The 25,594-nt window shown below is 44.5% G+C and overlaps 1 protein-coding gene across 1 annotated transcript; it reads right to left on the bottom strand.

Annotated features, from left to right (window-relative positions):
* Window positions 1-863: 863 nt before the first annotated feature.
* Window positions 864-14,544, bottom strand: LOC140469996 (cerebellin-3-like). Its single transcript, XM_072566464.1, has 4 exons — window positions 14,441-14,544; window positions 14,283-14,348; window positions 13,367-13,433; window positions 864-1,533 (listed from the first exon to the last, which is right to left on the bottom strand). Exons 1-4 carry the CDS (start codon window positions 14,456-14,458, stop codon window positions 1,130-1,132), a joined length of 555 nt encoding a protein of 184 aa, XP_072422565.1. The 5' UTR covers window positions 14,459-14,544; the 3' UTR covers window positions 864-1,129.
* Between the last annotated feature and the right edge of the window lie 11,050 nt (window positions 14,545-25,594).

Here is a 25,594-nt window from a genome sequence, read left to right as displayed (position 1 = left end):
TTTTATTTAAACTTTATCGAGAGTGTTGAAATAAACTGAGTTTAAATTAATGTCGAGTAGTTTGAGTTCTCGATCATGTACCTCACTTATAATTGTAAAATAAGAAAAAGTTAAGGTTTAGGATATCTTCTGAAAATATTTTGATGTGTATGGTCTGGTCTGTAACCACATAAACCAGAGATGAGACATAATTTATTACCTGACAGGGGTCTGTGTCTTTCAAACTCTCGTCCTGAAATGGTGGAGGAAGCAGAGGTCCTGAATATTTTAAAGGAGAAGGTACATAGTTTACTGTAAGTTAGGAGTTGTAAGGTAACTGAAGCAGGCAGGAATGCGGCTTCTTGTTGTTCCAATGTGTGTGTGTGTATGTGTGTGTGTGTGTGTGTGTGTGTGTCTGTGTGTGTGTGCGTGTGCAGTGTGTGTGGTGTGTGTGTGAGGTGTGTGCGTGTGTGGGTGTGTGTGAGGTGTGTGCGTGTGTGAGGGATGTGTGTGTGAGGTGTGTGTGTGGTGTGTGTGTATGTGTGGGGTGTGTGTGTGGGGTGTGTGTATCTGGGGTGTGTGTGTGGTGCTTATGTGTGTGGGGTTTGTGTGGTGTGTGTGTGTATGTGTGGGATGTGTGTGTGGGGTGTGTGTGTGTGGGTGTGTGTGTGGGTTGTGTGTGTGTGGTGTGTGCATGTGTGGGTGTGTGTGTGTGAGGTGTGTGCGTGTGTAGGTGTGTGTGTGTATGTGTGTGTGTGTGTGTGTGTGTGGTGGAAGTAGGCTCGAAGATCAATAGCCCCCTGCCGGTTTGGCAATGCATGCCGTGCAGAATACAAAACCGTTTCACATTCTGTTGTGAAAAGCGAAACATAACTTGGTGCAAGGTGATTTAGTTTATTTTTGAAGCCGGATGCAAGAGAATAGAGGAACACAAATGAAAATTCCTAATACCACGGCATTACAATTCGTACAAGTAGAACCTGCTCTCTGTCACCATAGACAGAAAACGCAACCTGTTCAGCAATTGAGAGGTAAAATGCATAAGCCAGGAGGGGATTGGCAGAGTGCAGAGAGGAACCACAATGTGGTGCTGCAGGATCAAGGGGGAGACAGTGCGAGCATTAAGCCTCGGTGTGGTGGAGGGGGTGAATTAATCTGAGACCCGGTATCCCTTCCAGCTCAAAAAGGCATGATCTCTCAGCACAGCCCCTTGCTCGAGCTGTACACACAATGTGTCACCCTCCTCGAGGAAAATGAGATCAGAGCGCTCAGTGAACTGAGTGCTGTTCTGCGGCAGGTCACTGTAGATGAAGCTGACGGTGACATTGTTCTTCATGAGGGCGATGGAAGTCTCCACACCCCGGGCTGGGAGTGAGGTGTAAACAAAGGAGTAGACACCGGTAATGGGGCAAGTGAAGATTCCAGTGGTGCTGTTGTAGCCCTCCTCCCGGTTCAGAGCAACCTGGTCAAATATGAAGTGAACGCCAGGAGTGTTTATGCTGCTGCCGTCTGAGTAGGAGACAGAGAACAGTGCGGCATGGTGGTCATGAGCTTCTGTAAGAGGGAGAGAGAAGGGTAGACCACGTGAAGTCCCAAACATTAATTGGTGGATGCCTATGGCATAGAAAAATATTTTTTTCCCTTCAAGTCTACGCTGGTCAATCAGAATCAACTAACCGTTCTAATCCCATTTCCCTGTGCACGGCTCATAGCCTTGTGTGCCTCGGAATCACACGTACCTATCTAAATACTTCTTCAAAGAGGGTTTCTGTTTTTACCACATTCATAGAAAACAAGTTCCAGCTTCCCACCGCACTCTGGGAGAATATACTTTCCTTCACATCCCTCTAAGCCGTCTGCCTCTTACCATCAATCTCTGCCCGCCTTTATTGATCCACTCAGTAAAGGGATAAGTGTTTTTCTCATAATTTTATACATCACAAACATGTTCTCAGCCTCTTCTGCTCCAAAGAAAACAACCACAGTCTGAAACTGTTCAGCATTCTCCAGTAAATCCGCTCATTCCTCAACGTGGATTCCTCATCTCTGGAACCCTTCTCTCGTCAGGCAATCTCCCTCTGGAGGGCATTGATTTGACTTGATTAGAATTATTGTCGTCACGTGTACCTAAGTACAGTGGAAAGCTATGTTTTGCGAGCAGCACATGCAAACAAGAACATCTACATCACAGGGTGCTTAGACGGAACAAGGAAATCTTAGACATACTATAGGTGCACAAAGCAAGGTCAGCATTATAATGCTAAACATTAATTGAACTCTCATCCTTGCCATGATTTGGTGATCAAAACAGGATACACCACTCTCGGTGAGACCTAAACAGCTTCTGGTATCAAAGTCTCTGTTGGTGGAATCTGGTCTCCCCAAGGCCTGCTGCCCTATTCTCTTTGCATGTTCTCACAGCTTCTTGGATCGGGTCTCTCTCTACACCCAAATTTTGCAGATCTGAGCTGTTAGATCTATCTTGCCTCTCCCTCTACTCCTGTGAAAATGTCACAACGAGCACTTCTCTGTATTAAGATTTAGCTTCCAATTCTCTATCCATTCTGTGTAGGTCCTGTTCCAGACAAATGGTGCCACTAATTCTCACATGTGCAACTTCTGGCAAATTTTGATACTTGATGCTGTATCCAACTGATTTCTCAATCTCCAATTAAATAAAAAACAGTGGTCCTCGTACAGACCCTTGGTATTACCGTCGCCAAATATTCTCCAGTGTATGAAGACAGACATTGTCACAACTCGCTGATTTCTGTGAATGTCCTTTCACTTCCTATGAGTCACAATTTTAATACTACGTCTTTCATAAGCTCTGTAATTATGTGCTTTATTTTCTACCAATAGACACCTCTATACTCATTGCATCGTCGCACTGTTCCAGAGAGGAAATCATTTTTGTGGGAGATTCTAGAATGAGGGGGCACTCCTTACAAATCAGGATTGACGCACATAAGCCAGAGACGAAGTGAGCAATGTTTCAAACACATGATCTGTGGACTTCTCTCTCTGCAAAGCCAGTGGCGACTGTGTCCTGGATTTCTGTAAGGCAAAGAGGGTTAGATTCTTGTAAAGTGTGGGCCAGGACTGGGGTGAAAGCTGATGGGGGAAGGTGGGATTTGGAGTTATAATTTCGGTCAAAATCAGATTTATTGGCGGAGCAGTTTGGGTGGGTAGTGCTGAATAGTCATCTCCTGGTTCTTGTTGCTATAATTGGAAATCACATCTTTTGTTCCTATTTTTTAGTAGTAGGGTGATTAGTATGGTTTTGGCTCGAGGAGATTTGGAGAGCAGCAGCTCAGCAAAAAGTCCAAATAAGATCCAGCACAGTCCTTTAAACATTCCTCTTTAGTGGTAGAGCAGTTGAGATGGCAGTTAGGGAAGTTGTATGCTCCTCCTGTAGGATGTGGTAACTCAGGCAGGATTCTATTTTCCCTGAAGACCTCAAGTGTGGGAAGTGCACCCAGCTGCAGCTCCTGGCAAACCATGTCAGGCAGTGGGAGCTGGATGCACTCAGGATCATCTGAGACACTGAACACATCATGGATACAACTGTAGAGTCTCGCACCCGCCCTCCTCCTCTAACTGAGTTAATAAGGTAAGGTTCATTCTAAACTTCCTCTATTGAATATAAGTTTGTTATTGATTTTATAGCTAAGCTTTCTACGTTAGTACTGAGTGGTTGTTCAGATAAGTCGGGTATGGATGGTAGGGCAGTTGCTTGCTCCTCCTGCAGAATGTGGCAGGTGGAAGACATGACACACGTCTCCGCTGGCTACATCTGTGGGAAGTGCACCCAACTCCAGCTCCTTGGAAACTGTGTTAGGGAATTGGAGCTGGAGCTGGATGAACTACGGATCATTCGGGAGGCTGAGAGGGTAATTGAGAGGAGTTACCATGAGTTGGTTACTCCTAAGGCTCAGGACAACAATAAATGGGTTACAGTTAGGGGGAGGAAAGGGGACAGTCAGAGAGTGCAGAGATCCCCTGTGGACATTCCCCTCAGCAATAAGTATATCGTTTTCGATACTGCTGGGGGGGGTGACCTACCAGAGGAAAGCTATCGCAGTCAGATCTCTGGCACTGAGCCTGACACTGTGGCCCAGAAGGGAAGGGGGCAGAATAGAAAAGTACTCGTGGTAGGGGACTCGATAGTTAGGGGAATCAACAGGAGATTTTGTGGTCAGGATCGGGATTCCGGGAAGGTATGTTGCCTCCCTGGTGCCAGGGTCCGGGACGTCTCCGATCGGATGTATAAGGTTCTGAAAGGGTGGGGGGGGGGGGGGGGGGCGAACAGCCAGAAATCGTGTTACATATTGGCACTAATGATATAGCCAGGAAAAGGATCGAAGATATAAAAAGTGATTTCAGGGAGTTAGGATGGAAGCTGCAAAGCAGGACGAACAGAGTAGTGTTCTCTAGTTTACTACCGGTGCCATGAGATAGCGAGGCGAGGAACAGGGAGTGGGCGCAGCTTAATATGTGGCTGCGCAGCTGGTGTAGGAGGGAGGGCTTCAGATATGTAGATAATTGCCTTCTGGGGGAGGTGGGATCTGTACAAGAAGGACGGGTTGCATGTGAACTGGAAGGGGACCAATGTCAGAGAACATAGAACATAGAACAATACAGCACAGAACAGGCCCTTAAGCCCATTATGTTGTGCCGAACATTGGTCCCAGCTTTAGCACCTATCCATGTACCTATCCAATTGCCGCTTAAAGGTCACCAATGATTCTGACTCTGCCACTCCCACAGGCAGCGGATTCCATGCCCCCACCACTCTCTAGGTAAAGAACCAACCCCTGATATCCCCCTTATACCTTCCACCCTTCACCTTAAATTTATGTCCCCTTGTAACACTCTGTTGTACCCGGGGAAAAAGTCTCTGACTGTCTACTCTATCGATTCCCCTGATCATCTTATTAACCTCTATCAAGTCACCCGTCATCCTTCGCCGGTCCAATGAGAAAACGCCTGGCACTCTCAACCTATTCTCGTACGACCTATTCACCATTCCAGGCATCATCCTGGTAAATCTTCTCTGCACCCTCTCCAAAGCTTCCACATCTTTCCTAAAGTGAGGCAGAAATGCACACAGTACTCCAAATGTGGCCTTACCAAGGTCCTGTACAGCTGCAACATCACCTCACGACTCTTGAATTCAATCCCTTTGCTAATGAACGCTAATACACCATAGGCCTTCTTACAAGCTCGATCCAACTGAGTGGAAACTTTCAAAGAGCTATGAGCATAGACCCCAAGATCCCTCTGCTCCTCCACCTTACTAAGAACCCTACCGTTAATCCGGTATTCCGTATTCTTATTTTCCTTCCAAATGGACAACCTCACACTTGACAGAGTTGAACTCCATCTGCCATTCCTCAGCCCAGCTCTGCATCATATCTAAGTCCCTTTACAGCCGACAACAGCCCTCCTTACTATCCACAACTCCACCAATCTTTGTATCTTCTGCAAATTTACTGACCCACCCTTCAACTACCTCTTCCAAGTCATTAATAAAAATTACAAACAGCAGAGGACCCAGAACTGATACCTGCGGAACTCCACTTGTCACTGGGCTCCAGGCTGAATATTTACCATCTACCACCACTCTCTGACTTCGACCTGTTAGCAAGTTCTCTATACAACTGGCCAACTGGCCAAATTTTCCACTATCCCATGCCTCCTGACTTTCCGCATAAGCCTACCATGGGGAACCTTATCAAATGCCTTACTAAAATCCATGTACACTACATCCGATGCTCTACCCTCATCCACATGGTTGGTTACGTCCTCAAAGAATTCAATAAGACTTGTAAGGCAAGACCTACCCCTCGCAAATCCGTGCTGGCTGTCCCTAATCAAGCAGTGTCTTTCCAGATACTCATAAATCCTATCCCTCAGTACCCTTTCCATTACTTTGCCTACCACCGAAGTAAGACTAACTGGCCTGTAATTCCTGGGTTATCCCTATTCCCTTTTTTGAACAGGGGCACAACATTCGCCACTCTCCAGTCCCCTGGTACCACCCCCGTTGACAGTGAAGACAAAAAGATCATTGCCAACGGCTCTGCAATTTCCTCTCTTGCTTCCCACATAATCCTAGGATAATCCTGGGGGACTTGTATATCCTGAAGTTTTTCAAAATGCCCACCATATCTTCCTTCCTAACAAGAATCTCCTCTAGTCCGTTTCATACTCTCCTCTTCAACAATACGGTCCCTCTCATTTGTAAATACTGAAGAAACGTACTCATTCAAGACCTCTGCTATCTCTTCGGACTCAATACACAATCTCCCACTACTGTCCTTGATCGGACCTACCCTCGTTCTCGTCATTCTCATGTTTCTCACATACGCATAAAAGGCCTTGGGAAAATCCTTGATCCTACCCACCAAAGATTTTTCATGCCCTCCCTTAGCTCTCCTAATCCCTTTCTTCAGGTCCCTTCTGGCTATCCTGTAACCCTCCAACGCTCTGTCTGAACCTTGTTTCCTCAGCCTTATGTAAGCCTCCTTCTTCCTCTTTACTAGACATTCAACCTCCCTCATCAACCAAGGTTCCCTCACGACCATCTCTTTCCTGCCTGACCTACATATCAAGGACACGTCGTATCTGTTCCTTGGAAAAGTTCCACATTTCAACGACATCCTTCCCTGACAGCCTATCCTCCTAACTTATGCTCGTCGTTCTCCCAACTTATGCTCCCAACTTATGTCCTGGTTGGAAGGTTTGCTCGAGGAGTTCGAGAGGGTTTAGTATGGCCGGGGGGGGGGGGGGGGGGGGTGGGAACCTGAGCTGTATACCGGAGGTGAGAGTTGATGCAGATGAGGCAATAGCAAGAGGTAGACCAGCTAGTGGGAAGGATTTTCCTGGCAAGGAACCAAGGGATCAGTTAAAGTGTGTTTGCTTTAACGCAAGGAGTATCAGGAATAAAAGTGATGGACTTAGAGCATGGATCAGTACCTGGTGCTATGATGTTGTGGCCATAACAGAGACATGGGGTTTCTCAGGGGCAGGAATAGTTGCTGGATGTTCCAGGGATTAGAGCATTTAAAAATATTAGGGAGGGGGGAAAAGTGGAGGGGATGTCGCACTACTAATCAGAGAGGGTATCACAGCTACAGAAGCTTACATTGTCGAGGAAGATCTGCCTACTGAGTCAGTATGGGTGGAAATTAGGAACAGCAAGGGAGCAGTCACCTCTTTAGAGGTTTACTACAGGCCCCCCCAATAGCAGCAGGGAGATGGAAGAAAGCATAGGTCGGCAGATTTTGGAAAAGTGTGGACGTAGTAGGGTTGTTGTAATGGGTGAGTTTAACTTTCCTAATATTGATTGGAACCTCCTTCGAGCAGAAGATTTGAATGGAGCTGTGTTTGTAAGGTATGTTCAGGAGGGTTTCCTAACTCAGTACGTTGACAGGCCGACCAGGGGAGAGGTCATTCTAGACTTAGTGCTCGGAAACGAGCCGGGGCAGGTATCAGATCTTGTGGTGCGAGAGCATTTTGGTGAAAGCGATCACAACTGCCTCACATTCTACATAGCTATGGAGAAGGAGAGGATTAGGAAAAATGGGAGGATATTTAATTGGGGAAGAGGAAACTATGATGCGATTAGACATGAGTTAGGAAGCATGGACTGGGAGTAATTGTTCCCTGGTAAAGGCACTATAGACATGTGGAGACTGTTTAAGGAACAGTTGTTGCAAGTGATGAATAAATATGTCCCTCTGAGACAGGCAAGAAGGGGTAAGATAAAGGAACCTTGGATGACAAGAGCAGTGGAGCTTCTCGTCAAAAGGAAAAAGGTAGCTTACATAAAGTGGAGGAAGCTAGGGTCAAGCTCAGCTCTACAGGATTACAGGCAGGTGAGGAATGAGCTTAAAAATGGTCTGAGGAGGGCCAAGAGGGGGCACGAGAAAGGCTTGGCAGAACAGATTAGGGAGATCACAAAGGCATTTTACACTTATGTGAGGAATAAGAGAATGGTCAAAGGAAGAGTAGGGCCGATCAGGGATAGCATAGGGAATTTGTGTGTGGAGTCTGAGGAGGTAGGGAAGCCCTAAATGAGTTTTTTTTGCTTCTGTCTTTAAGAAAGAAACGAACATTGAAGTGAATTAAACCTTTGAAGAGCAGGTGTGCATGCTGGAATGGATAGAGATTGAGGAAGCTGATGTGCTGACAATTTTGTCAAACATTAAGATTGACAAGTTTCCAGGCCGGACCAGATTTGTCCTCGGCTGCTTTGGGAAACAAGAAATGTAATTGCTTCGCCACTTGCGAAGATCTTTTCATCCTCGCTCTCCACTGGAGTCTTACCTGAGGACTGGAGAAAAACAAATGTAATTCCTCTCTTCAAGAAAGGAAATAGGGAAATCCCCGGCAATTCCAGACCAGTAAGTCTCACGTCTGTCGTCTGCAAGGTGTTAGAAAGGATTCTGAGGGATAGGATTTATGACCATCTGGAAGAGTATGGCTTGATTAAATGCAGTCAGCAAGGCTTTGTGAGGGGCAGGTCATTCCTCACAAACCTTATCGAGTTCTTTGAGGATGTGACTAGAAACGTTGATGAGGGTCGAGCAGTGGATGTGGTGTATATGGACTTCAGCGAGGCATTTGATAAGGTTCCCCATGGTAGGCTCATTCAGAAGGTCAGGAGGAATGGGATTCAAGGGAACATAGCTGCCTGGATACAGAATTGGCTGGCCAACAGAAGATAGCGAGTGGTAGTAGAAGGAAAATATTCTGCCTGGACGTCTGCGGTGAGTGGTGTTCCACAGGGCTCTGTCTTTGGGCGTCTATTGTTTGTATTTTTTATTAATGACTTGGATAAGGGGATTGAAGGATGGGTCAGCAAGTTTGCAGATGACACAAAGGTTGACTGTATCGTTGACTGTATAGAGGGCTGTTGTAGGCTGCAGCAGGACATTGACAGGATGCAGAGGTGGGCTGAGAGGTGGCAGATGGAGTTCAACCTGGATAAATGCGTTTTGGAAGGTCGAATTTGAAAGCTGAGTACAGGATTAAGGATAGGCTTCTTGGCAGCGTGGAGGAACAGAGGGTCTTTCGGGTGCATGCACATAGATCCCTTAAAATGGCCACCCAAGTGGACAATGTTGTTAAGAAAGCATATGGTGTTTTGGCTTTCATTAACAGGGGGATTGAGTTTAAGAGTCGTGAGATCTTGTTGCAGCTCTATAAAACTTTGGTTAAACCGCACTTGGAATACTGCGTCCAGTTCTGGTCACCCTATTATAGAAAGATGTGGATGTTTTGGAGCAGGTTCAGAGGAGGTTTACCAGGATGCTACCTGGATTGGAGGGCTTATTTTATGAGGAGAGGTTGACTGAGCTCGGACTTTTTTCATTGGAGAAAAGGAGGAGGAGAAGGGAACTAATTGAGGTATACAAGATAATGAGAGGTGTAGATAGAGTCGATAGCCAGAGACTATTTCCCAGGGCAGAAATTGTAAACACGAGGGGTCATAGCTTTAAGCTGGTTGGAGGAAAGTATAGAGGGGATGTCAGAGGCCGGTTCTTTACACAGAGAGTTGTAAGAGCATGGAATGCGTTGCCAGCAGCATTTGTGGAGGAAGGGTTATTGGGGAAATTTAAGAGATTCCTGGACATGCATATGGTCACAGAAATTTGAGGGTGCATACATGAGTATCACTGGTCGGCACAACATCGTGGGCTGAAAGGCCTGTTCTGTGCTGTACTGCTCTATGTTCTATGTTCTATAAGAGTTTTAGTGAGGTGACCACACGTAAGATGCAGGCCAACAGGAGCTGGATGACCACAAGGAACGGTATAGGGAAAACGCAGAAAATGCAGGAACCCCCTGTGGCCATTCCCCTCCAAAAGAAGTATACTGTTTTGGATACTATGGGGGATGGGGGTGTTGGCGGTGGAGCGAATAAATGACTGTTTAGAGGAAAGAAGCAGTAGTCAACTACGACTGGCTCTGCGGCACAGATCTTAGTGATAGGACTCTCAACAGTTAGAGGGACAGACAGGAGATTCTGTGGCCGCAAACCTGAATCCATGATGGTATGTCGACTCACCGGTGCCAGGGTCCAGGCTGTTTCAGGATGGCTGTAGCAAGTTCTCAAAGTGGAGGGTGCGTAGCCAAAAGTGAATGATGCGAGCAGAAATAAGAATGAAGTCCTGTGGAGTGATTATAGAGAGCCAGGAAAAAATGAAAAAACATGAACTTGATCTCCAGATTACTTACAGTGCCACGTGCTAATGAGAGTAAGAAAAGGAGGATATGGCAGAAAGAATTGGTGCAGGGGGCAGGGATTCAGATTATGATATCACTGGGATCTTTTCTGGAGCAGAGGTGATCTGTTCAAGAGGTATGGGTTGTACCTGAACTGGAGGGGTACAAATATCTTGTTTGCTAGTGCTGCATATATCTCAGTGGAAGAGGGCTGACAGGTAACGCAGGGCATGGATTGGTACGTGAGACTATGATATTATAACCATTGTAGAGCATGGCTAAGGGAGGAACAGGACTGACAGGACTGTGTCAGGATGCAAGTACCTTAGGGGAGACAGAGGTGGTGGAAAGTCGGTAGGTGGAGATACATTATCGATTAAGGTGAGTATCGCAGCAGTAGTCAGAGATGAAATGATTTAGAAGATGATTTGTTGAGGCTTTGTGGGTGGAGTTATGAATGAACGGTGATGTTATTGGGATTATACGGTAAGCCCCCATATAGTCAATGGAAATTAGAGGAACAAAAATGCAGGGATGTTAGAGAGACTTGCAGTAGCAATAGGGTTGTCGTAGTAAGAGATTCTAATTATCCTAACATGGACTGGACTGACAGAACATTCAAGGCTTAGATTGGGTGGAATGTCCTAAAAACGCTGAGGAAAGTTTCCTCAAGCATTATATAGAGGGTCCTACTCATGAAGGGGCAAAACCTGACTTGCTTTTGGAAAGCAGCGTAGGATAGATGACTGAAGTGACGTTAGGGAGCACTTTGGGGCCAGTGACCACAGTTCCATTTACAATAGCTATGAATAGGGACAAAACAGCGCCCCAGATTCTGGTTCTAAATTGTGGCAAGGCGAATTTTGACGGAATTATTCAGGAGTTTGCAGGGATTGATTGTATTAGTTTGTTTGCAGGCAAAGGGAGCTCCAACAAGTGGGAGGCCTTTAAAAGTGAGATAGCTAGAGTTGAAGCATAAATTTTCCTGTGTGGGTGAAGGACAAGGTTGATAGGAATAGGGAACCCTGGATGACAACAGATATTGACTCTTTGACCAGTAAAAGGAAGGAAGCATGACTCAGGTATAGACAACTTGGATCAAGTGAATCCCTGAAGGTATACAGGGGACGCAGGACTTTACTGAAGGAGGAAGTCTGGACGGTGAAAAGCGGCATAACAAAGCTTTGGCTGAAAACATTAGAGTTCATCTAAAGAGTCTCAATACGTATAACAAAGGAAAAATAGAATCATTCGAGACAATATAGTACACTTCAAGGACTAAACTGGATATGTATATGTAGATTCGTAGAAGATGGGCAAGGCGCTCAATGAAGATTTCTCCTCTGTTTACCGTGGAGAAAGACATGGAGAATTGGGAATTTGGGGATGTTTGCAGTGATGTCTTGGGGCCAGTTCATTTTATATTAGTGGAAGTGTTGGACCTTTTAGAATGCATGAAGGTGGATCAATGTGTTGTTCCTGACAGATATATCCGAGAAAACTGCAAGAGAGTAGAAAAGAAATTGCATGGACCGTGGTGGATATTTGTGCATCATCGTTAGCCACGGGCGAGGTTTGGAAGACTGGAGGGGAACCAATGTTGTGCACTAATTCAAGAAACGTTACAAAGAAAAACCTGGGAACTATAGATGAGTAAGCCTAAAATCTGTGGTAGGTAAGTTAGTTGAGAAGATTCTGAAGAATAAGATATGCATGCATTTGGAAAGAAAGGGTTTGGTTTGGAGTAGTCAGCATGGCTTTTTGCATGGGAGATCAGTTCTCACAAATTTGTTTGAAATATTTGGTGAAGTGACCAATAAGGTTGATGAGGGCAGAACGGTATGGAATCCATGGCAAATTGGATACACAGTTGGCTTGATGGGGGGCAGCAGAAGGTAATAGTGATTGTCGGACTGGAAGCCTGTGACTCAGAGGTCTGTGCTGTGCCCATTGCTGCTTGTTATCAATATGTATAACATTTGTATGAGAATGAACAAGGCATGATTGGTAAGTTTGCAGATGATACTAAAATAGCTGGTATCATGGATACCGAGAGAGCTTTCAGAGAGTTCAGCAAGACTTTAATCAACTGGAGAGATTGCAAATGGAGTTGAGCACAGATATGGTCTTGAATTTTGGAAAGTTAAATCAAGGTAGGAGTTTTATGGTGAGTTGGTAGGGCCTTAAGTAACGTAGTGGAACAGAAGGAACATGGAGTTCAGATCCATGGTTCTTTGAAAGTGAAGTCACAGGCAGGCAGGGCAATGAAGAAGGCTTTTGGCACACTGGCCTTTATCAGTCAGGGCACTGAGGATAGAAGTTGGGACATTATGTTACAGTTTTACAGGACGTTGGTGAGGCCACACTTGTCTTTTATGTTCAGTTTCGGTCACCTTGTTAGATGAGGAATGCTATCAAACTGAAAAGAGTACAGAAAAAAAATTACAAAGATTTTGCAAGGAACCAATGGCCTGAATTAGAGGGAGAGGTTGGACAAGCTACGATTTTTTCCTTCAGCGCATAGGACACTGAGGGGAATTTATAGAAGTGTATTAGATGGAGAGGATGAATGCAGTCAGTCTTTTTCCCAGGGTTGGTGAATCGAGGACGAGAGAGCGTCAGTTTAGGTTTGGAGGGGAAAGAATAAAAGGGAAGAATAAAAGTTTTTTTTTCTCACAGACGATGGTACGCATATGGAATGAGCTGCCAGCAGAAGTGGTTGAGTCATGTATATTAATGACAATTAAAGGAATTTGGACAATTGCAGGATCGGAATAGTTTAGAAGGACATACGCCAACTGACAGGAAACAGGGTTAGCGTGAATCCGGCATCTAACACCGTGCTGTCCATGTCCTCAGAGAGTTGTTTGTTCAGTATGGACCTGTTTGTTCTGTGTGGCCGTCTCTGTACTGTAGGACTCTATGACTTTATTCTATCCATTCTGTCAAAATTCGTCCAAGTGCAGTCTTCTACTATTTCAAATGAAGTGATATGTTGCACAGTGTCCCAAACATCTGCTTCTCAGCAGCTTAAAAGTGGCTTAGTCACTGACTTTGGAGTGCATTGCGACATTCTATGGTCCAAGCAAGAATCAATCATGAATCAAGTTTTCACTTGCTTCTCTCAAAACAAAGCATTTTCAAAACTCACCATGATGTACGTGATCTTCCAGTACTGCTACCTTAGCCGCCAGAGTTGACAACGTATGGTGTAACCTCTACCAAGAGAAGCAACAAAAATGTGGAGAAAATGTTTTCCAAAATTCAGGTACAACCAGGCAGATATAGGTTAGATTCCCTAAGGCGTGGAAGCAGGCCCTTTGGCGCAACAGGTTTACACTGACCCTCCGAGAAGCAATCCACCCAGACCCATTTCCTTCTGACTCAAGCACCTAACACTATGGGTAATTTATCATGGCCATTGCTCCTGACCTGCACATCTTTGGACTGTGGGAGGAAACCCACACAGGCACAGGGAGCATACGCAAACCCAACACAAACAGCCACCCGAGTCTGGAATCGAACCTGAGACCCTGGTGCTATATGACAGGGGCGATAATGACTGACCCACCACACCACACAGCAGAGGGCCAAATACAGAATAAATCTCCCTGTACACTATCATCATCAAGCACTCCCATGACAGTGACTGCACAGGATTATACATACAGTAAAGCTTGCTTTGCGCTGTTCCAATTAATCATTCCTAGAACAGGGACAACACAGCAGAAGATCCAAAATAAAGCTGCCTCTACACCATCCCTCATTGGCCACACCCATGACAGAGACAACACAGGTGTTAGATGTAGGGTTACCCTCTATCGATAACGTCCCCACGAGACACTCACAGGACGGGGAAAGGATGTGTTTCGATAGGCCGTACAGCTCTCGCTACAACGTCCTCATCAAACACTCCCAGATCAGGGACAACGTGGTGTTTCATACCAGATAAACCAGCCTTTATAGTTAAAGTTTCTTTGCTGCTAGCTGCGTGCTTGTGTTTCCTGGGCGACTGGGGAGAGGGGGTGAATTGTACCTTTTCACTCAGCCTGATTTGTGAAGATTACCTCGCAATCGCTCCCTGCCCTTGAGTATATGAAGTATTGAGCGACACTGATGAGCAACAGAATCTCCTGAGGAGAGAGAAATCAGAATAAATGATCTCAGAGATGATACGGTTGAACATTTCGAGGAAATCAATCCTCCATTTGTGATGTGTACTCACTTTCCCACAGGATGACATGGTGCAGATTGAATTCTCTCTCTCTCTCTCTGTCTCTCTCTTTCTCTCTGTGCACTGTGTTTGCCCTGGTCACAACTCTCTTTGCTTCAGAAACCTCTATGGCTTTTGTACACGTTTGAAGGGGAGGAGTTCTCAGGAATTGTTGGCTCATGTTTTCTGTGATCCAATTCCGTCCATCATCATTGTCCAATTGTCGCCTGGCTGGCAATTTGCTAGGTTCCAGTGCCAAAAACTGTAAGTTTATATTTCTGAAGCTAATATCTAAGTTGTAACACAACCAAAAATGTCTGTTCAATGTGTCGATACCGTCCCAGCAACAGCTACAAGATGTTGAATACTATTCAGGACACAATAGCCACAGTCACAAAGGTCCCTTCTCAACAACCAGCATGCAGTAGCAGAATTGTGTACTGTTGACAAAGCTGCACTGCAGAAAGCCTTGAATATGCTCAATGATTAAGCCTTAACAGCCCTCTGCACTAAATAGTCCCACAGATTCACTAGCCTCTGAGAGAAAAAAATCCTCATCATCTCTGTAATGTTGAATAACCCTTATTGTGAGGTTTTGCCTTAAATAAGTTCTATTCCCATTTGCCAGCATTTGGCCCATATCCCTCCAAAGCCTTCCTTTTGATATCCAGTCGCCCTTTAAATGTTGTCATTGTACCAGCCTCCACCACTTCCACTGGCACCTCATTCCACAGATGCAGCACCTGCTGAGTTGAAAAAAGGTTGCCTCTTTTGTCGCTTTTAAATCTACGCGCTCTCACTCTTAACCTATGCCCACAAGTTCTGGACTCTCCCACTCCAGGGAAAGAACCATGTCTATTCCTCCGATCCATGAATCTCATGATTTTATAAACCTCTATCAGGTCACCCCTCAGCCTCCATCTAGTGTCAAGTGTCCTCAGAATCGGGTAAGTTTTAATCAGGGCACCTCTGGTTCTTCTAAACTCCAATGAGTACATACACAACCTACTCAAGCAAACTTGAAAGGGTCAGAAAAGATTAAAACGGATGTTGCCAGGTTTGGAGGGTTTGAGATATAGGGAGAGGAATAATAGACTGGGGCTGTTTTCCCTGGAGTGTCAGTTGCCGAGGGATGACCTTATAGAGGTTCATAAAATAATGACGGGCATGGATAGGATAAATTTCCCCCTGAGATGGAGGAGTCCAGAACTAGCTGGCATAGGTGTGGTGTGAGAGGGGAAAGATATAAAAGTGACCTGAGGGACAACTTTGTCACACAAAAGGTGGTGTATGTATGGAATGATCTGCCAGAGGAAGTAGTGGAGGTTCGTTCAATTACAGCATTTAAAAGGTACCTGAATGAGTATACGAATGAGAAGGATTTAGAGGGACATGGATCAAGTGCTTGCAAATGGGACAAGATTAGGTTGGGATATCTGTTCAGCATGGATAAATTGCACCGAAGGGTCTGCTTCCATGCTGAATGTTTTTACAATTCTATGACTCTCCACTGAAGACAGAACTCCATATTTGTGTTATGCTAATACATTCTGTGGGACTGCCTCCAATAGCAGCAAATCTTTCCTGAGATAATGGGCTCAAAGCTGTTCAGAATATTTCAACTGGGATATCTGACTGTTACCTTTGTAGAAGTTTTACAAAGCATCCCTACTTTATAATACATTTCTTTGAAACAATGTCAAACATTACATTTGCATTTGCTGTTGCCTAATGAGCTTCAATGCGATTTTTTTTGTGTGTGATTCATGCTGGAAGACTCCCTGGTCCCTCTGCTTCTAAACTTTCGGCAGTATTTTATTATTTAAATAATAACTGGAACCTATATTCTTCCTGCCTCAGGTTTTCACACAGTATATTCCGTCTGCCATTTTATTTGATCAGTCACCGACCCATTCTAATCCTTCTGCAAACCCTTCGTACCACTCTCGACATTGGTCTTCCCAGCTATGTTTGTGTTGCATGCTCAATGGGCTACTATACATTCCCCTCCAACATCAACAATTACGAAACAGAATCAAGTGTTTGTCTGTCAAGCGTAATCCATCATTTGATTCGAATCGAAGGGGTTGAATTTAGATTCAACTCCACATTGTGGCCAAACACTAATGACTCTTGAGTCAGAACCTCATCCAAACCCACTGACCGAAATGCATTTTGTGACAGAGAATGCGAACACTGGCTATCGTCTCAGACAAAAATGATTTACCCTATTCTGTCTAAAATGGGAAACCTGGTCATTTTAAATCGTATTCCATATTTCTCACTTTTATGAAGCATCAACAACTCAGTGTAATTATCCTTCAACTTTTCACAATCCCACGTACTAATTTAACTCTTTGTGACCCATTTACATTCTGGGGGCTCTCTACTACACTCTTCTCTGATCAAGAAAGCATTCGTAAAGTCGGGAGTACATCGAATCATGCAGTAAGGAAAAGGTCTTTCGACTTATCGTGTCTCCATTGCCGAACCGACACTAAATCCATATGAGTCCCACATTTTCACACCAAGCCAATAGCATTGACACAGCAAGTGCATACCCAAGCACTTTTCAAAGGTTTTGATGTTTCTCACCTAACTTGAGCCATAGATACAAATCACACAACGTCAGGTTATAGTCCAAGGATTTAATTTGAAACATCAGCTTTCGGAGCGCCGCTCCTTCATCAGGTGGTTGTGGAGTGCACAATTGTAAGACGCAGAATTTATAGCAAAAGTTTACAGTGTGATGCAACTGAAATTATACATTGAAAAATATCTTGATTGTTTGTTAAGTCTCTCGTCTGTTAGAGTGACCATGATAGTTTCACTTCTTTCATATGTAGATCACAAAACTTTTTTAGAAGTTACATTCCCAGGTTAACTGTAACAATTGGTGTCAGCGCAGATAAGATGTTGAGACGTTTGAGGTGTTAGCCCCAGTGTTCCCTGTCTGTGCAATAATGTTTAGGCTGATTCTGATTGTCTGAGAGAGAGTATATATGTGTGTGTGAGTGTAAAGTGTCTAAGTTTGTGAGAGGGTGTATGTGTGAGTGTGGAAGTGCGCATGTCTGTAGGAGTGTGGGCGAGTGTCTGTGTAGAGGAGTGCCTGTGTGTGCGGAGGAGTATCAGTGTGTGTGCATTGTGTAATGGTGGTCACCTGTAGTGTGAGCTGTAGTGTGACGCTTTTTAAATGTTGAAATTTTACCATCCTCCACCACTCCCTCTGGTAGTTCATTCACTGCAGGCAGCAGCATCTGCATGAAAATGTTACAACTTAGGTCCTTTTAAATCATTCTCAGTCTCATCAAACCTATCACTTAGAGGTGCTGGTGTTGGACTGGGGTTGAGAAAGTTAAAAATCACATTACAGGTTGTAGCTCAACAAGTTTATTTGGAAGCACTACCATTCAGAGAGCTGCTCTTTCATCAGGTCGTTGTGGAAGTTAAGATCATGCTCACAGAATGTACAGCCAAAGGATTCCAGTGTCATGGAGATGTGATAGAGTTAACAACTTTAGATTAGAACTTGCATCTTTTATAATGGGATATACTGGTTTCCGTTCTTTGATGTGCGAATCCAGAACTTCTTTTAAATTACATTCTCAAGTTAGCTCAGCTTTTTGAACAATAGGTGTGAAATCTGTCTGTGTTCTAATGCGATGGCAGACTGACAAAACCTCTGTGTAGTTTTACAGAGCTTTACATGGATTCTTGCATTTTTTGAGCATTGTAAAATGTAATTTGCAAATCTACACAGCTTTCCAAAATGCGGAACCTCACATCGATCTAACTTAAACTCCATTTACTACTCCTCCGTCCAACAGCCCATTTAATCACTGCCCCATGGTTTTCGCTGTTGACTATATAACCAACTTTGGTGTCATCTGACAACTTACTAATTAAACCTCCTGTGTTCGCATTTAGGTTATTTATATAAAGGCAGTTCACCCAGGACTGATCCTTGCAGCACACCGTTGGTCACAGGCTTCCAGTCTGAAAAGTAACCGTCCACCACCATGCTCTGCCTCCTGCCGTTCGGGCCAGTTCTGTATCCAAATAGCTAGTTCTGCCTGTATTCCATGTGATTAAACCTTCTTAACAAGTGTACGATATGGAACCTTGTAAAATACCTTAATGAGATACATTTTGCTTACGTCCACCGCTCTGCTTTCATCAGTAGTCTTCGTTACTTCAAACTACTCAACCAAGTTAGTGAGACACGATTTCCTACGCACAAAACCATGTTGACAATCCCAACCAGTTCCTTGCCTTTCCAAATACATGTAAATCCTGCCCCTCAGAATCCCCTCAAACAACTTTGATGTCAGGCTCTCCAAGCATTAGTTCCCCAGCCTTTCTTTGCCACCTCTCTAATATACTGGTGTCACGTTAGCCAGACTCCAGTCTTCCAGCACCTCAACTGTGACTATAAACGATGCAGAGACCTCATCAAGAGGCTTAGGAATTCATTACTTCGCTTTCCAGAAGGGTCTAGGGTACATATGATGTGCTAATAGAGTGCTTTGAGGAAGTGACAGAGTGATAGATAGAAGATGTCATATACATGGACTTTAGTAAGGCGTTTGGTAAGGTTCGCCATGGTAAACTATGTGAAGTCACATGGTGTGCAGGGTGGTCTAACTAATGGATAAAGAACTGGCTGATCAACTGGAGAGAGAGAGAGTAGTAGTTGAAGGGAGTTTCTCAAAATGGAGAAAGGTGACCAGTGGTGTTCCACAGGGATCAGTGCTGGGGCAACTGTTGTTTCCAATATGCATAAATGATCTGGAAGAGGTGATTTGGAGATGCTGGTGTTGGACTGGGGTGTACAAAGTTACAAATCACACAACACCAGGTTATAGTCCAACAAGTTTAATTGGAAGATCTGGCTTTCGGAGTGCTGTTCCTTCATCAGGTGGTTGTGGATCTGGAAGAGGGCATTGCTGGTATGATCAGCAAGTTGGCAGATGACATGAAGATTAGTGGAGTAGCAGAAGGCATAGACGACGGTCAAAGAAAACAGGAGAATATAGATTAGATTGCTACAGTAAGGCCATTCAGCCCAGCAAGTCCATACTGACCCTCCGAAAAGTAACCAACACAGACCCATTGCCACACCCTATATTCACCCTGCATAACACGGCAGGCAATTTAGCATGGCCAGTTCATGTGACCTGCACATCTTTGGTTTGTTGAAGGAAACCCACACAGACACGGGGAGAATCTGCAAACTCCTCACAGACAATCACCCGAGGCTGAAATCGAACCTGGCTCCCGGTGCTGTGTAGCAGCAGTGCTAACCACTGAGCCACCAGGTTGAATAGTTCGGAGGAGAAGTGGCAGATGGAGTTTAATCCGGGCAAATTTGAGGTGATGCATTTTGGGAAGTCTACTTCCAGAGGGAATTATACAGTAAACGGAAGAGACTTGGGAAAAGTTGATGAGCAGAGAGGTCTGGGAGCTCAGGTCCATCTTATCCTGAAGATTGCTGCACAATTGGATAGAGTGGTCTGGAAGGCATATGACATACGTGCCTTCATAGGATGGGTTATTCAGGAAAAGAGCTGGCAGGTCATTTTAAAATTGTACAAGACATTGATTTGTCCACATTTAGAATTACGTGTACATTCCCAAAAGGATGTGGACTCTTTGGAGAGGGTGCAGAGAAGATTTATGAGGATTTTGCCTCGTATGGAAGTGCTAACTATGAAAGGAGGTTGAGGAGGTTAGGATTGTTTTCATTACAAAAAAGGAATTTGAGGGGGGACCTGATTGAGGTTTACAAAATCATGAAGAGTCTAGACAGGATAGATAGAGATAAGCTTTTTCCCAGGTTGAAGGATTCAATAACGAGAGGTCACGCTTTCAAGGTGAGAGCTGAAAGGTTTAAAGGGGATACATGCGGCAAATACTTTACACAGAGGGTGGTAGGTGCCTGGAACGCGTTGCCAGCAGAGGTAGTCGAAGCAGGCATGGTCGATTCATTTAAGGTGCACCTGGACAGATGCATGAGTAGGTGGGGGGCACAGGGATACAGATGTGTAGGAATTGGACGAAGGTTTAGAAAATGCATTTAAACCAACTCAAGCTTGGAGAGCGGAAGGACCTGTTCCTGGGCTGTAAATTTTCTTTATTCGCTTTGTTCTTTGTTCTATGACATTTTTAACTACGTTTATGCGTTTGAAGACGTCCAGCAATCTGTCCTCTATAATATGGCTAATTCACAAGATTTTGCTCGTCATTTTCTCACGTTTTCTAGCTTCCATATCCTTCTCCATAACAAACACTGATGCAGAATACTCATTTAGCACCTCGTCCATCTCCTGTTCTTCCACACGTCGGCAGCCTTGCTGATCTTTAAGGGGGCCCTATTCTCTCCCAGTTAATTTTTTGTCATCAGCATGTTTTCCTTAGCATTCTCCTCAGCCCTATTTCGTAAAGCTATCTCATGTCCCCTTTTTGCCCTGCTGACTTGCCTCTTCCGCATACTTCTCCTGCCCATATAGTTGCCTCGAGATTATACAACCACACAGTGCATTCGGGACTCCCACCATCCCCCAGATGAAACTAACATTTTCTCAAATCTTTTCAAAACGGGTCTTTCACATTAAAATTATGCTCTCATGTTGTTTGATCTTCACCTTCTCACCACGTCCAAACCCCTCATAATCTGACACACCTCTATCAGGTCCAGCCTGAATATTGTCTCCTCTAAATTAAACAACTTGTGGTTATCCAGCCTTTCTTCAGTGCTGATGTGCTCCGCCCCACGCAATATTCTGATGATTCTCCTTTGTTCCCTCTCAAGTTCAATTTCATCCTTCCTATCGTGCAATCTCATTCCACCTTACGATGCCTATGGAAAAATTCCCCTTGACCCTCTCTTTTCTGAACTTTCTAGTGTTCTGCCCATTCAATGAGTAGTCAATTATTTTGTTCCTTTTTCCAAAGGTCATCACCTGGCTCCCATTTCGGCTAAACTCGATCTGCCACTGACCTGTCCAACTGACAAAACCAGTAACCTAACACTTAACCACCTTCCCAAACCCTGTTTCAACCACGAAGCCTCCTTATTATCCATCCCCATATTCTCATCTGCATCATTTTTCAATATCACCAACAACAGGGGACCCAATATTGGTCGCTGTGGTACTCCAGAGACACACGTCAGTCTTCTCACAGCCTTTGTCTTCTGCACCAAACACATTTTGGAGCGAACGCTGAACAGGTGATCATCTTCTCTGTACGAATGCCAAGGTTAGATTAGATTAGATGTTTACTGACAGTGTGGAAACAGGCCCGTCGGCCAACAACGACTGGCCGAAGTGCAACCCACCCATACCCCTAACCTAACACTACGGGCAATTTAGCATGGCCAATTCACCTGACCCGCACAGCTCTGGACTGTGGGAGGAAACCAGAGCAAACCCACGCAGACACGGGGAGAATGTGCAAACTCCACACAGTCAGTCGCCTGAGGCGGGAACTGAACCCAGGTCGCTGGCGCTGTGAGGCAGCAGTGCTAACCACTGTGCCACCGTGCCACCCAAAGTTCTAAACGTCACAGTTTGCTGGGTTCAGAGGAGACATCAAACTTTATTTCTGGAAATGAAATCTCATGGTGAATGGGATAACATTGCCACAGATACAAGAGTGATCGGCTAACGGGAAGCAGAATGTTGGAAATGATAGGTACTTTCCAGGCTGGCAGGGTACTGTGTCAGATGGGTCTGTGCTGTGGCTTCAATTTATATAACTGACTTGGATGAAGGGATTGATAGCATGGTACCTTTAAAGGCCTAAGTCACCAACATTATCAGGATTGTAAATTGTGAACTAAAGAGAAACAGTCTACAAAAGGATATAATTAGGATAATCAGGTTAAGTGAGTGTGTAAAGATCTGGAAACTGGAGTACAATGTGGGGAGAAAGTGTGAAATTTTAAATTTTTGCAGAAAGAAATTTATAAATGCTATTTAGGTAAATAGCAAGATGGAACAGAAATCAGAGATGCAGATGGATCTCAGTTCATGAATCAAAGAAGGTTTAGCAAGTAAGCAGGAATGCTGATAGATTCAATCACGTGGTGGAACTGAGTATCGGAGTAGTCATATAGTTGTACAACATGGAAATTGAATCTTCCATCGAAAGATCCTGCGTTAATCTAGCCCAATTTGCCAAACCTTAGCCTGTATACCTCTAAAGCCTTCTGTTCATGTACCCTCCGGATGCCGTTCAAATATTGTAATTGTACCAGGCTTCTACCATTTAGTCTAGCAGCTCATTCCAAACATGAACAACCTTCTGCAAGAAACGTTTACCCCTTAGGTCCTTTTTAAATCTCTGGATGGCCTCCTCCTATTTGTAATGGACTGTACTTGACATCTGCTTCCCTCTTTCTCTTTATAAAATCTCCCCAACAGCACAGATGAATACTTCCATTTTAACTTGAACCCGCCCAACTTGTACAGGACACACCCGAGTCTATCCCAAGGACAAAGAAACTAAAGTCCTCCCTCTTCAACCCTCTCTTAAGCAACGTATTCATTTGATCTATCGTCCTATTCTTTTACTCAGTAACATGTTGCACTCGAAGCGATAGGCTATGGACTGGCACGGTGGCTCAGTGGTTAGCACTGCTGCCTCACAGCGCTAGGGACCCAGGTTCTGTCTGTGTGGCGTTTGCACATTCTCCCCATGTCTGCGTGGATTCCCTCCAGGTGTTCTGGTTTCTCCCACAGTCCAAAGATGTGGAGATCAGATGAATTGGCCATGCTAAATTGCCTGTAATGTTAGGTGCATTAGTCAGGGGTAAATATTGGGTTGGGGAATGGGTCTGGGTGGGTTACTCTTTTGAATGTCAGTGTGGACTTATTGGGCTGAAGGGCCTGTTTCCATACAATAGGTAATCTCGTTTAATAGAAAGATTATGACCTGACTTATCCTCCTTTCTTTTAAACACCTAACTAATTCTAGAAACTGCTACTGCAATACCCCCATTCTTTTGCTGCACATGCCGTTGGTCTCAACATGCACCACTAAAGCTGCTCTATCTCTCTACCTTCGGAATGCCCTGCCACTGATCTAAGACATACCTACGCTGACACGGGTTGGGAAGTGAGAAGTGGTGTATGTGAGAAGGCAACATACCAGTCGAGCGTCCCATTTGCTCGATAGCGTTCAATGCCCCTTACAATGAAGTTTTCTATTTTTTTAAAAAAACTTTCCCAGTCATTTTCCTTTTCTGCTGTACAAAAGTCAAACTTGATGGTAGAGCATTTTTTTTTCTAGCTGGAGGTCCGTATCTACTTGTGCTCTGCAGAGATTCATACTGGGTCCTCTGTTGCTTGTGAGAGTTTTAAAAATTACGTGGATGAAAATGGATGGGTTAGAAGGTTTGCTGACACAAATTTTTGGTGGAGTACTGGATGGCGTGAAAAGTTGTCAAATGATACAGAGGGATCTGGAATAGTTGAAGATATGTGGAGAAATGTGGATGAAATTTATTTCAGATAAGGGCGAAGTGCTGCCATTTTAGGGCCACATTAAAGAAAATATACACAGTTAATGGTAGGACTCTGAACAGCATTGATATGCTATTCCCTCAAAGTGGCCACGCAAGTTGATAGGGTGGTAAAGAAGGTGTATGGTATGCTTGCCTTTATTGCTCAGCGAATTGAAAACAAAAGTCAGGATGCAATGTTGCAGCTTGATATGACTTTGGTTCGGCCACACTTCAGAGTATTGCGTTCAGTTCTGGTTAGCACACTACAGGAAGTTTTGGAGATTTTGCATAGTAGGCTTACGAGGATGCTGCCTTGTTTAGAAGGGATGAGGTATAACGAGAGGCTAAATAAACTCGGGTTGTTTTATTTTGAGCGGTGGAGGGTGAGGGGAGACTTGATAGAAGCTTATGACATGCATAAATAGAACTGACAGTTCGAATCTGTTTCCCCAAGATGATCTACATCTGAACCAGAGGGATACCAATATCCTGGGGGGAAATTAACTAATACTCTTCAGCAAGGTTAAACTAATTCAGCAGTGGGGCGAGAATCTAAGTTATCGTTCCAGTGTCCAGGAGTTTGAGAGTAGTGAGGTCAGAAATGCAGTTTAAAAGGCTCAAGAGTTCACCGGCAAGCAGGAGGATGGTTTACGTCAACGCCAGGAGTCTCCATAATATGATGGGTGTACTTGCAGCATGCGTTAGTAACTGGGACTTCGATGTTGTGGCCATTGCGAAGACATGGAGACAGCAAGGACAGGAATGGTTGTTACAGTATCCACAACTTAGGTGTTTCAGTAAGAACAGCAAAGATGGTTGAAGAGGTGCAAGTGTGGAATTGTTCTTCAATGACAGTATTACGGTGGCAGAAAGGACATTTGAGGACTGGTCTACACAGGTAGTATGGGATGAGGTCAGAAACAGGATGGAGAAGTCACCTGTTGGGACGTTTCTCCAGGCCTCCGAATAGTTCCAGAGACTTAGAGGAAAGAATGGCAAAGATAATTCTGGATAGGAGCGAGAGTAACAGGGTAATTGTTATGGGGGGACTTGTTATGGGGGACTTTAACTTTCCAAATATTGACTGAGAATGCTACAGTTCAAGTTCTTTAGATTGATCAATTTTGTCCAGTGTGTACAGGATGGTTTCCTGACATTGTGTACAGAAACCAACAAGAGGCGAGGCCACATTGGATTTGGTGCTGGGTAATGAACCCGGGCAGGTGTTAGATTTAGAGGTAGGTGAGCAATTTGGTAATAGTGACCACAGTTCGGTTATGTTTACTTTAGTAATGGAAAGGGATAGGTATATAAAGCAGAACAAGGGAAATGCAATTATGATGCGATTAGGCAAGACTGAGGATGCATAGGGTGGGGAAGGAAACTGCAGGGGATGGGCACAATTGAAATGTGGAGCTTATCGAGGAACAGCTACCGTGTGACATTGATAAGTATGCACCTGTCAGGCGCAGAGGAAGTGATCGAGCGATGGAGCCGTGGTTTGCTGAAGAAGTTAAATCTCTTGTCAAGAGAAACCTTAGGATGAGACGTGAAGAGACAGTTTGGGAACTTGAGAGTTACAAGCCAGGAAAGACGTAAAGAGAGTGTTAAGAAGAGCCATGAGGGGACACGAGGCGTGGTTGGCAGATAGGATCAAA

Source organism: Chiloscyllium punctatum, chromosome 50 (genome assembly GCF_047496795.1).
Source record: "Chiloscyllium punctatum isolate Juve2018m chromosome 50, sChiPun1.3, whole genome shotgun sequence".
NCBI lineage: Eukaryota > Metazoa > Chordata > Chondrichthyes > Orectolobiformes > Hemiscylliidae > Chiloscyllium > Chiloscyllium punctatum.
This window is presented reverse-complemented; position numbering and strand designations above follow the sequence as displayed.